Source organism: Myotis yumanensis, unplaced genomic scaffold (genome assembly GCF_028538775.1).
Source record: "Myotis yumanensis isolate MYYU_CA2020_CCGP unplaced genomic scaffold, mMyoYum1.0.hap1 SCAF_13, whole genome shotgun sequence".
Classification (NCBI taxonomy): domain Eukaryota; kingdom Metazoa; phylum Chordata; class Mammalia; order Chiroptera; family Vespertilionidae; genus Myotis; species Myotis yumanensis.
The window spans coordinates 22,427,149-22,440,131 of record NW_027223764.1 but is presented as its reverse complement, the minus strand read 5'-3'; the positions used below and the strand labels follow the sequence as shown (position 1 = coordinate 22,440,131).

The window sequence follows — 12,983 nt, the reverse complement described above, 5'->3', positions numbered from 1 at the left end:
TTAAAAATCCAGTCCTTTTGCCTGAAGTACTGAGACACACCTAAAGAGACAATATCATTTCTTTTCTTTGACAAATAATTACGTACATATAGGCTTCAGAAAGCAAGAGGCATTTAACACAAAGCGTCAAGTTTTTACCTTTTATAGGCAAAGAATATTAAAGTTTGCTAATAAATAGTATGTAATGAAAACACTATCATAAAATGTTTTGTAAAATAAATCAAACCTTGTGCTGTGGACATTAGAGTCAAGGCAAACAACTGAGGTTTTCATTTTTCCATACCTCTGCCTACCATGAAGGCAGACAGTTTTGTTCGGGACCTGTAGTTGAGCAGTTAACAGCTGTAACATATGAGAGGCCCACACTGCTGGTGAGGCAGAATCACATATTTTTCACATGTGTGCCTGTATGCCCACATCGGGGCTGCCAGAGCTGGGGCTGAAGGCTAAAGGTGAGACACAGCTTGCTGGAGGAAAGGGACATCAGCCTCAGGAAGTTACCAGAGGAACTGGCACTATCCAATCAGAGAGACCTGGCCGTTAACTTCGCCATCCTGATGGAGCTCATCCACCCAACTACAGTGGACTTACTCTTGGCTCCGAAACACAGAACATGAGCATCTCAATATTTAGAGAGTTTGAAGAGGGGCACCTCTGAACACTGCAGGGGTAATTAACAGTGACCTTCACTGGCATCCACAGCTAATCAGAGATTGGTTATTTGTGGCTTAGGCCAACACTGACTGGATGCTTTTTCTTTGCCTGCGTGTGTCATCCGTGCCAGGCAGCCAGACTGGATTTGGCCACACGGACGGACAGGATGCTCTGCCTGCGGGAGGTGTGGTACCTTCCCATGGTGCAGCTGCATCCCTGCCCATCAGCTGACTGGCGGCAGAGGCGATGGGAGCTGGAGGGTTATGACCTGCCCGAGCACTGGCCTGGGGCTCCCCCACCATGCGGAGAACCTGCTACCACCCAGCGGGCCCGACTTGGAAGCGCTTCTCTTCCAGCGTGAACGGGCTTTGGACTGTCAGCTCTTGACTGACTCAGGGCTACCTGCCAACGGCTGGCTCCAGATGGGGAAGATTATTTTTCATATTAACACCACCTTACAGGGGGAGAAGGCGTGCTGTTCATAGGCAGAATTTGCAACATCCCTTGGAGGAAGGGAAGCAGGACAGACAGAGAGAGGTAGGTGATTGGTCCAAGATCAGATGAGTCCTGGGGAACTGACTCCAGGTCAGAACAGTTTTTAACTCCCGGTTCAGTGCTTTCTCAACCTGCTCTCCTACAAGGCAGTCATGGGCTGACATGGGGAGGTGCCCTTAAAGCTGGAAGCAGGTGGAAGTTGGAGCTGCTCGCATCCCAGGCAGGCAGATGCCAGAGCACAGGAAGCGGGGCCTGTAGCATCCCACAACATCTGGGCAGGACTTCTAAGCTGACCTCAATCCCCCATGTGAGGCAGGCACCCAAGTGCTCCCTCCCCACATTGGCTCTGGAGGTGGCTGCTGGGCTCAGGCAGGCTGGCGCTTAATGAGGTCAAGCCGCAGGGCCAGTCCTGGCATCCTAGCAAAGGGGGTTTATGCCCTCACCACAACAGTCAGCATGGGAGCACAGCAGAGCTTCTACAAGAGCAAACCAGTACCTCTGTTTAGCTTGTGGATCTGCTTAAACATGGTCTTGTACCAGTCTTTGGATCTCTCGGTGTTCTGGAGAAAGAGAAAGGCAAAGAGTAACATGAAACGGAAATCTTGGTACATTTCAGAACTTCTACAATTACAACATCTCAAGTCCAAACTCACGTAATTCTATACATCCTGTGATCCTACACTTAAATCTTTTTTTTTTTTAAATGCAAGACTTTTCAGAAAGAACAGACAAACCAAGAGATTCAGACCTGAATCTGCAGAGTAACATTTGGCCCACAGGACACAGATTTTGACAACAGTGGACGAAGATACACTTCAAAAGGTGTCCATTTTTATAGAACTTTTTAAAACTTCATTTTTACAGAGAATCTCTTTCCATACATTGATGACTAAACTAAAGTAAAACATCCTAGAAACATACACGAGACAAAGAACATTCGCTTATCAGGCCTTGCCTGTCCATCCCAGGTTATTCTGTAGACGTGTGTCTAAGTCACCTCGCATGGGGCCAGATTCAGAATGCACTTGATAAAATGTAATCCATTATAGCAGCCAATGCTAGGCGGTCATCCTATTCACACAGCTGGGCTCATGTTTGTTTATTTATTTTTTAAGATAAAAATAAACAAGAACAGGGACAGATAGGTGGTTAGACCAGATAGTTTCATTCCCACTTTACAGATGAGGAAAAATGAATCAAAGTGTCCAAACCGAGGAGTGGAAGGGCCGCCTCATCTATAAAATGGGAACAATATTATTAGCCACCTTGTAAAGTGAATGATGTTTAAATGAGATAATGTACTTGGCAAATGGTGGCTGTGATCACTACTAGTAATAATTCTCATTATTGTTATACAACTATTCTTATATAGGACTGGACAACATTTCTTTGGAGGCTGAGCTACTGCTGTTCTATCAGCCTTCTCCAACGGGCACATAATCCTATACACTAGCTCAAGGGAATCACCAAGAAGCACATGGCAGTCCGTGTACTGTTGCGCACACGGAGAGGAATGGAATTCACCCTAATCCAGTTTCAAAAGTCGGGCTTCCTTGGAATCCCTGAGGGCCTGCAGGAGGCTGGCATGCCTGTACCGGGGTGTGGGCTGGGCAGGCTACCCCAAGACCACTCTGTTCTGAGGCCTCGGCAGGCTGAGCCATTCTGTGGTTGCCTTAGTTTCCCTCTCAGGCTGGGTGATGGGCTTGCTTCCATCAGGGGAACTGCGCCCAGAACCCATGAACAGGGACCCTGAGCCTCACTCTCCCCTGCGCTCTCTAACCCTGGACTAACAATTTCCGAGTCTGCTCCATGGATCAGTAAATAACGTGTCCATGGGTGGGGAGACTGGGAAACTGCCGGCAACATTCTCCTCTTCAACACACACATCTCAACGCCTCTCAGTTCTGCTGCAGAGAAATCTCCCTGCCCTTGTTCCACGAAGCTTTTCTTCAAGTTCATTCAACCATGAAATCCCTTTTCTCACGAGACTCACGGCACCTCTTTGGGGAAAGCTGCTGCACGCGGAGCCCAGGACCAAGGTGGGCTCGGAGGCTGGAGCACAGCGCTCTGAGGCTCTGCGCCCTCAGTGGGCTCAGACAGTGGACAGTGGTGAGGACCCTCCTCACGAGGCCTCTGCAACCCACGGTGGGGCCCACATGCACGCAGGGGTGTACACTTGTCCCTGGCTGAGAGGAGGCCCAGAAAGGACTTAGTTGGGACTCGTACCCGGAGTGGGATGCCCACTTCATCCATGGACACATCGCTCAGGTCCTGAGTGCTCTTAGCCACCCGCCTGCTGTCATCCTTGGCCTTTTTGTCAGTGGACCGGCCAGGAGAGGTGGGTTTTTCCTGGGTTGTTGCCAAGTCCCGTTCTCCCACTCTTCTTTCTGACACAGGATCTGGAAGTGAAAAACAACCGTTAGCTGAAGTTCTTCTGGTGGCTCCAAAGCAAACCTCCCCACCCTCCAAAAAAAACCACCCTCTCAAAACAATCCAGCTGGGAGAAGTGTGCTTGCTAATTCTCAATTGGAACGAGTTTCATGTAGAGCAAGGGTCAGCAAACCAGGCCTGGCCACCTGTTTTTGTAAATAAACTTTTATTGGAGTACAGCCACACCCATTCATTTACGAATTATTTATGGCTGCTTTCAAGCTAAAATGGCAAAGTTGAGTAACTGTGACAGAAACCATATGGCCTGCGAAGCCTAAAACATTTACCATCTGGCCCTTTAAAAAATTTGCAGAGGTATACACCAAAGGCTGCAGACATCGAGTGGCTCTGACTGTCAGGGAGCAGGTAAAACCATCAAGAGGTGGCCATTCATTCCTTAAAAGTCCTTGTTTCATCTTGGGGAAGTCAATGAACTTTTCCGTGCCCCTGTTTTCTCATCCCAAAATGGGGCTAATCCTTCCACTAGCAAGCTCACAGAGACGCTACGAGAGGACCTAACAAGATAACTCATGCCAAAATGCTCAGAAAGCTCTACATTGCTTAATGCACATTAGAATAGTTTAAATTTGATTCAGGATTGGAAGTTACAAAGAGCTAATAAACGTTCCATGTGCGGTCTACAGATTATAAAATTGCTCTGTTTAACCTATTATTCCATGTCACTTAGTTATGGGAAGGCATTTACTAAGTCCCTGCCAGGTGCTATGCATTCCCATGCAAAGGAAAGGGAACAGGGCTGGGGAAGGCAGGGAGAGATGGCCTCTTCCATTTAGACACGGTAACTTAGAGGTGACAGTGAGATGTTCATGAAGAAATGCCCTAGAACCCCTAGAAGAAATGTGGGAGCGGAGCCCAGGTGAGAGGCCCCAGCAGGAGTGCAATTTTGGAGCCATCAGCATGAAAGTGATGGCTGATGTCAAGGAGCTGGAAGAGCTCAGTGGAGGAGGTAAACGAGAGAGTCAAGGGCTGAACGCATGCACCAAGGACTGTCGCAGTCTTGGGCTCCCCAGAAGATGCAGGAGTCGCCAGAGGGGTAGGAGATGAACCACAGGCACAGTGAGGTGCCAGTGAAACCAGAAGACAATGCCAAGAAGTGGGTGGTTAAATACGTCAAAAAATAAATTAAAAAAACCTCAAAACAGAAATTGAAGCAGAGGAGGAGGCATTAGATTAGGCAAACGAAGAGTCACAGGATTGCTCTGAGGGAGTAATTTTGGGAGGGCAGTGGGGGTAGATGCCAGATCACAGGAAAAGAAATGAATATATAAGCAGGAAGTGGGGCAGTAAGTAGGGAGGTGGGCATGGAAGAATTATGCCAACCAGAGAGGTCACAGGATTCGGGGGCAGAAGGTCCAAGCCAGGGGAGTCTACAGGCCTACGATGAAGCCTGCGGTGAGGCTGCGGGGACGGAGATGTGCCCTGGAGATGAATAAATGCTCAACAGGCATCTGTTCACTGCTTGAGGAGGAGGTTCTCATCTTTGAGAAAGGAAAAGGTTCGAGTGCTAGCTGGAGGAACCCGAGGTTGCAGGCAACGTTGTGCTGAAGATGGAGCTGTCGTGTGTGGAGGGGAGGCTGCGGGGAGGGGCAACACATTCGTGGGCACCCTCAGGGTTTGTGACTTTCACAGTCCGCTCCATGGAGTGGCTCTGCCTGGATGTCACACTAATGTCCGAAATGCGGGTTTATTCTGTGGTCATAGGACGATTTCTTTCTTTTTTTTAAAAAAATATATTTTTATTGATTTCAGAGAGGATGGGAGAGGAGAGGGAGAGAGAGATAGAAACATTAATGATGAGAGAGAATCATTGACTGGCTGCCTCCTGCATGCCGCCAACTGGGGATCCAGCCCGCAACCTGGGCATGTGCCCTTGACTGGAATTGAACACGGGGGACCCTTCAGTCCACAGGCCAACGCTCTATCCACTGAGCCAAACCAGCCAGGGCCATAGGACATTTTCTAAACGTTCTGTGGGAGACTCGGTTCAGGGAGCCCTTCAGAAAACCTGATCCCGGTGTCATCACCACGAGCTTTAAAGGATGTCAAGACCAGACTGTTTCATAGAATGGGTTCTATTACTCCCAGGAAATTCCAACAGGAGGCCAGGGACTTGGCAGGAAGCATGGGACATGTCAGGGGATTTCAAGTTACCAGAGTCTACCGTTCAGCTGAGCATTCTCCTCCTCCCGGAAAGGCCTTCCTAAGTGGGATCAAGATTTCGAGCTCTGGCCCTGGCTCAGTTGGCTGGGCTCGTCCCATAAACCAGGAGGTTGCTGGTTTGATTCCTAGTCAGGGCACATGCCCAGGTGTTGGGCTTGATCCCCGGTAGGGGATGTGCAGGAGGCAGCCAATCAATGTTTCACTCACATCTATGTTTCTCTCTCCCTCTCCCTTCCTCTCTCCCTCTAAATATCAATTAAAATTTTTAAAAAATAAAGATTTCAAGCTCTGTCTCGCTTGTGTTTGGAGGTCTCATACTCCTCACTCTTCAGTGTTATTTCTTTAGAAGAAGATCGCATCTATGCCATTCTCATGGTTTTGGGGTCCAGGGAATTTAAAAAAATTTTTTTATGGCAGGTGGCTCTAACAGCAATCACTTCATTGTAAAACCCAGGCTGACCATCCATGGATTTGTTCCAAAGCTGCCAGAGTCCTTTTGATCTACAAAAATTAGCCCTGAATTATCGTTTTTTAGAAGCTTGTGATCATGTGATTCATGATTGAGTGGATTTCAATATACAGAGGGCGGAACTGCAGCCTCTGAAGGACAACTGTTTCTTTACAGAGTGAAAACCCAAAGTGACACTTCACTGTCACCCAGGTGACGTGCGGGTTGCAGTGAGGGCTTCTGCTACGTCTCACTAGGCAGCTGCCTACGCCTCCCGCTCTGGAGCAGTTCCTTCCAATTTCATACTGTGCTTTCAAAAGCAAGATCCTGGAATGGGCACTAAGTAAACAATGGTGCCAGCAACCTGAGACCGGGCCTCTCTCTTTGCGGGGGTGGGAAAGCTTTGTGACTGAGGTTACAGCCTGCTGACACTTCTCTTGGGGAAGCTCCCCTCTGTCCTAGCCCTTTCTCCTGTCTGTCCACCCAGGGACCATGAGCCCCAGGGGCTCTTTCCCACAGGTGAACCTCACTGAGCAAGAAGCCCCCAAGGGGGGCTGGCCAAGTGCCATCCCCGCAGGTGAGATGGCAGAGCCTCACTTACTCCAGGCACAGGGTGGAGTACCAGGCCTGCCGCCCCGTCCGCTGGGAGCTCTGAACACAATGGTGCTTCTTTTTAAACCAAAACTAACATTTAGTGAGCTAGGGATGTGCCACTCTCTGAACCCCACGAGTGGATCTGTCCCCAAACCCAAAGAGGACAGAGCACGAGGCTTCTTTCAAAGCCGGGAAGTAGCTCGGGCCTGGTGGCATGGTAGACAAGCCCTGGCATTTATATAGCACTTTGCAGTGTGCAGAGAATACCCCAAAGCCTCCCGTGGCACACACAATCCTGCAGAGGCAAGGACTGTCACCCCACTTCCCACATGAGGAAACTGGCTCAGAGAGGCGAAGTCACTTACCCGAGGACAAACAGCCATAAGAGAGACGAGCCAGGACCAAACTCTGGGTCTAACTTGTGTTTGGGTGCCTTTTAAAAATCTATTCCACTGCTCCTTTCAATCTCCCAGAGGCAGGAAGGAGCCCACAGGGGCTACCTTCCCTTCCCCCACCCCGAGCCACCCTGCTCTCAGCAACCTGGGCTGGGGCCACAGAGTGGCACCTTGAGGAGGGGGCAGCGAAGGGCACCTTATGCTCAACCACAGCCTGTCCTGGCTCCACAGCCAAGTCCTGATAAAGCTGAGAGGGTGTGAGAACCCCATGTCCTGCCCACCCGGGCTTTCCACGAAGCCCAAGGACAGCAGTGGGACGAAGCAACACAGGAATCAGGGAGCAGCGGCTCAGAAAGCGGTGGCTTTTGCTATCTACCAAATCAGGGACTTGTAACCCCAGAGTTCAAGACTATCTGCAAACGCCCACAGGCGTGCGTTTTCACACACATGGCTTCTAGATAATGAATCTACCGCCTTCACAGATCCCCAGATGGGGCCATGACCAACACAAGGTTACAGCCATCACACAAGCTGTGAGGACAGCACACCTCCCTGTCATGGCTTCAGAACCTACTCAGTGCTCGACACAAAGTAGACACTCAGTCAAATGACAAGTAAGTCAAGGGCGGCACCTACTGAAAACAGTGACTCTCACCCATCATGCACTTAGTGAATGCCAAGGCTCGGCAGAGCTGTTTATAAGCAGAACATCTGACAGGTGAGAAACTGATTCGTTGTTTAGTAAGTGACAGAACCAGGATTCAAAGCAGGGTGACTACAGAAGCCACGGAAATGGGTTTCCCCACAATTTCCGCCAACATGTTTGTTCGGAATATCCTGTTCTTACCCATCAGGACACGTCTATTAGTTTGGGTCACTTGTCTGGTCAGCCCCCCGCCCAGCCTCCAAGCTGCAGCGAAGCATGAACCATACCTGGTATCATCATCTGGCCAGCCAGGATCAAAGAGAGTCGTCGTCGTCCCCCCCCCGCCACACACACACACACACCAGGAGAGCTCATAAGACTGTGCTGACGGAACATCAGGTGGTGACCGGAAACCAGCTTTAACACGGACAGGTGCTATTGTGTAAATAAATATTTCTCACCTACCTGACAGGCTACTGAGTCGTTTCTGCTGTTCTGTGATAAAAGAAAAAACACACAGTGTGAGATTTACAAAGACGTGGTGGAACCGAGACATCCGGGCACAACTTGTTAGGATCCCAGTATCTGTGTCCTCACTGTCCTCTGGGTTTAGATGCTAAAACACTGTGCAACCAGTGAAAGCAGGGTGTTGACGCGGCCCTGTCATCCAAGTGTGGTATCTCATTCCCCTGCCCCTGGGTCTGCACCAGGACTCAGGCACTATCACCGTTGTTCTGGGTGTTTACATCGTATCTCAGGATAATCTGGTCACGGAAGGAGACCCTCCCACCTCCACTGGTTTCAAGGGAGCAGGACTTTGAACAACCCAGTCTTGGTACCTTCTGAGGAGAAGTCATTGTAATCGTAACCACAGCAGCTACCACCTCCTGAGCGCTTGCAGATGCCAGGCATTGTCTTTAGAGCTTTCCCACAGGTTAATGCTTTTAATCTTTGCAACAACCCTAGCAGGTAGGTCAGGGTGGTTGAGACACCTTCAATGAGGGGCACAAACTACTCAAGAAGACACTGAAAACCAGAACTGGTCTAAAACCTGGAATCTCCTTATCTCTAGTCCAAGGATCTTTCCAACTCTAATCACCAGGTCCCTTTCCTTAACACTGAGGTCTATGGGTTCTCACCCTCCTGGGCACTCGTGAGGAAGGAGTCAACCTCTCGTTTGGAGAGTCCTGTGTGGACTTGGAACGGCATACGGACAAAAATGACCTCTACCTTCCACAGCTGCTAAATATAAAGCAGCCACATAGATAAACACAGAACGCCTGCCAGCCATGGGTGCTGCCATTATCCCCCGTGGCTGCATCCCCACCCTCCCCGCAGAATCAGCGTGGGCAAGAAGTAAAGAGAGCCCGCAGCTGGTGGAAGCAGCCCTTTCCACCTCGGGCCCGTGGACGAGGCTCACTCACTCGGCTGGACAACAGAGGCCAGCAGAGCTCGAAGCACCGCGCTGCCAGCCACACTGACCAGTCGTCACCTCCATTTCCTCATCTGTTAAATCAAAGCGCTCACGGGGTCCATGGATCCTGAACTCTGGTCTCCAAGCCAGGGGCAGGCTCTTCCCCAGCAGGCAAAAGCCAAGTCATCCCGCTTAAAACACTATGTTGTTCCCACCTCTCAAGTGTGAAAGGCCCTTCTTTCTTGGAATGACATGCGATGAAAATAACAGCAATTGTCTTTCAGGGGTGTTATTTAGCAAAGTTAGAAATTAGCAACCCTAGGGTGGTCCCCAGACGGATTCATTTGACGGAAGTCTGGGGACCAAAGAGCTCTTGATCTCCAGTGTGGTCCATGGACCAGCAGCACCAACATGCCCTGCGAGCTGCTGCAAAATGCAGACCCTCAGCCCTGCTTCAGAGCTCCTGAATCTGCATCTGCATCTGCAGATCAAGAAGGCCCCGTCCCCCCAGAGTCTAGGCACAATCAAGACCGAGGAGCTTTGCCCTGGCCGGGAGCTCAGTTGGTTAGAGCATTGTTCCGATACGAGGAGGTTGTGGGTTTGATCCCTGGTCAGGGCACATACAAGGATCAACCAATGAATGCATAAATAAATGGAACATCAAATCGATGTCTCTCTCTCTCTCTCAAATCAACATTTTTTAAAACTTAAAAACAAAACAAAACACTGAGAAGCTTGGAGCTACAGAACCCATGCATCTCTTTCAGTCCTGGGAGTTTTCTGATTCCAGTCCTCCTACCAGACTGATCATAAGCAATCTGCCCTCAGACACATGTAAAGCGAAGTCTCAGGAGAGGAGCAAGGGCTGTGTGGTGCATGACCTTCTGAGCCAGGCCAGACTGCAGTGCCCTCCATCTGCTTGCAGCGAAGGGAGCTGGCTGCGAGAGAGGGGGCTATTATCACACCATCCCCAGGGCCAGTCTAGGCAGGAAAAAAGGGAACCTTTCTTAGGATGACTAAACTAGAATTCCCGAAGTGGAGTAAAGTTATCATTCCCTCAGGAGACTTTGCAATAGTTAAGAAACTTTTTACGGGTATTATCTATGATGCAAAGCAGAGCTGCCAGGCTGGGTCAATTCCAAAGCAAAGCCAAAAATGCTTGACCTACACCCCACTGACGAGCAGTCCAGCGAGGCGCGGCCAGTGAGGCGCTTCCATTCTCCTGGTCTCTTCCTGCCGCACCTCCTTGGGGACATATGGTTTGCTCTTTATAGGAAGCGACTTTTCATTAAAAAACAAAACAAAACACAAATATACTTGTATCCTTTTCTGAAGGATGTGTGTTGCAGGCTGCACAACTCTGATTTTAAACCCAGGGGCAGGGCTTGGACAAAAGAGAAATTTAGAACCAACGACATCTGGGCAAATAAGAAGAATCCGTTTGTTCAGGAGAGGAACAAAAAGGAAGAACGGGCATGTCTGTGCCCAAAGATGTCTCACTCGGTGTCAGAGGACTTGGCAGAAGTAACTGACATTACACTTGGCATTTCCCAAAACCCAAGTTGCCTTGGGAATAAATCCCATTTTTAGAGAAACTGCTTTTCCTTCTGGGAACTCACTTGCTTCTATTTGACTGGATTTTTTAAAAAGATGAGTCATAAAGAAGTTCATAGAGAACCAAAATTTCACTTTGTCTTGCATTGCGGACACTTTCTGGGCAGGAAAAGCCGCTGCCGAGAGGAGAATGGGCTCTTACATAATTTAGTGTGTGTGTGTGGGGGGGTGGGAGCACTTTTATTTTTTGAAGAACACAGATTCATGGGTGAAAATTAATATGGGAGCCACACAGAGTGAAAAAAATAAAATTACTAAAATAACTAAGATTGGAGTGGGAAGATTTTCAGTGAGAGAAAATGTTTCATTCATCTGTTTTTTAAGTTAGAAGCAGGAAACAGAAAACTCCATTTAATATGGAGAACAATTAAAAATAGATTTCAGCCTCTCATTCTCATCCAAGTTAAGGCAGAGAGAGAGGCGGAGGGGAGGGAAACTATGAAGTAGGCAAGCAGGGAGTCAGGAAAGGAAGGTTTGGTACCGAGCTTTGAGCTCTGAATAAAATAATAAAACCTCACTAGAAACACCCAGAAAGCTAGAAAAGTTTACATTTCACAGTACAAAGACCTGTGGGGACCGGGAAGCCCATCCCTCTACTGAATTCCAAAACCGAAACATTTGGCTTTAGAAACATCTTCTGGAATATCAAAGCAGAGGGTCAACATATGAATTATCACCTCAAAGCACTTCTGTTTCCCCACAATGCCTTGCAAAGAAGGGGAAGAACCTGCCTGAGGAACTGCAGGAAGCACACACGAACCCCCGGGCCGAGCTGCCTGGGGCCAAGCAGTCCCCACAGGGGGTGCTGAAAGGTGGCCCAGTGTGCCGACTGCTGGCAAGAATGGAGGCTGGTGAGACACTGAGAGGTTCAGTAGCCTCTGTGTTAGAGGCAGAAAAACATGTTTGACATTTTAGAAAATATTCCATCCCTAGGTTTTTTTACAGTTTGGTGCTCAAGATGTCTCTTTCTAGAGAACTCATGATGTCAGAGCTAAATGATTCAGGGCACTTCTGAAAAGAGGGATCACTGCACCTAGAGTTTCCAAGCAAAGCTGTGATGAGAATTCTCACGATGAGGAATGAAGGGGCCCAGACTTCCCCTTTCTGCCTCTTTTTCTTTTTGGTGCCACCCTCTGAAGACACTGTGAACACCCAAGGTGTGGAACACACACTGCAGAAGCTTACTTATTCTGATACCAGACGACACCCCAAATCAGAGGTCTGTCCGCTACGATCTACTTGGTGGGGCATGGGAGGAAACTGGGGCCAATGTCCTCGGAGATGAATGAGATTTGTGAAAATTTGCGTGGTAAGGCAGACTTACTGTCCCGGGGTCACGGAACAGTGAGCGGAGGGAGAGGTGAGCAGTGAAGCTCCCTTACCTCGGTTGTGTTGCAAGAGCACAATAGTGGGATTGACAATGGTCGTGGAGGGGTAGGCAGAGGATGGCTTGCTGACGGGTGCAAAGGTTTGGGAATCAGTTCTAACACGAGATGAAGAAACTTCATTTAGCAGAGGGCTTGAATCCTGAAAAAGGACAAACATAACTGTCAGTACACAAAACCTAGAGCTAATGCTTTTTAAAAAGAAAATCAAGGCTGTACAAGGACCTTAATTAGAAAAAGAAATGTAATCAATGAAACGTCATTGATTCCAGTTAGAAGCTTAATCTGGAATGCTTATTCTCTTCGCTGGTATTAGTAAGGGGCGAGAGGGAAGATAATGTTACTGGAAGTCGCAGCAACATTATTCATTATTTTCACCTGGTAAGAAACGTGGATCAATCCAGTTACTGAAAAAGCAAATTCAAATCAAAGTAGAAAAAAACATGCAAAACTCATGCAATTCCAAATGCGGTCCGAGCACGAGAGCTGGTTTAATAGGGAAAAATCAGGAAAGTTTAGTACACTGTTTACAGAAACATGAGACGATGTGAGATAAGAAGCCATAGGTGTAAGAGTAGAAAGGGTTAAGTACTGGTACTCTTGGAAAGCTATTCTTGTCATCCACATCACTGAACACCTTGCTAGCACTTGCTGCTGAGATTCAGATATTATCCTGTCCTACAGCGGCGCTTTTTCACTCCAATATCGACTAACAAAGATCTCTGAA

General features: G+C 48.6%; 1 protein-coding gene across 40 annotated transcripts in view; it reads right to left on the bottom strand.

The window, feature by feature from the left end:
- SORBS1 (sorbin and SH3 domain containing 1) overlaps window positions 1-12,983 on the bottom strand; it is a 217,758-nt gene that overhangs the window by 72,838 nt on the left and 131,937 nt on the right. For all 40 annotated transcript variants that reach the window (XM_070432648.1, XM_070432621.1, XM_070432622.1 and 37 more), the window contains 4 exons: window positions 12,254-12,398; window positions 8,309-8,338; window positions 3,376-3,548; window positions 1,646-1,709 (listed from right to left, as the gene is read on the bottom strand). In XM_070432648.1, the coding sequence (XP_070288749.1) occupies window positions 1,646-1,709; window positions 3,376-3,548; window positions 8,309-8,338; window positions 12,254-12,398 (412 nt within the window). The remainder of the gene's footprint in view (window positions 1-1,645; window positions 1,710-3,375; window positions 3,549-8,308; window positions 8,339-12,253; window positions 12,399-12,983) is intronic.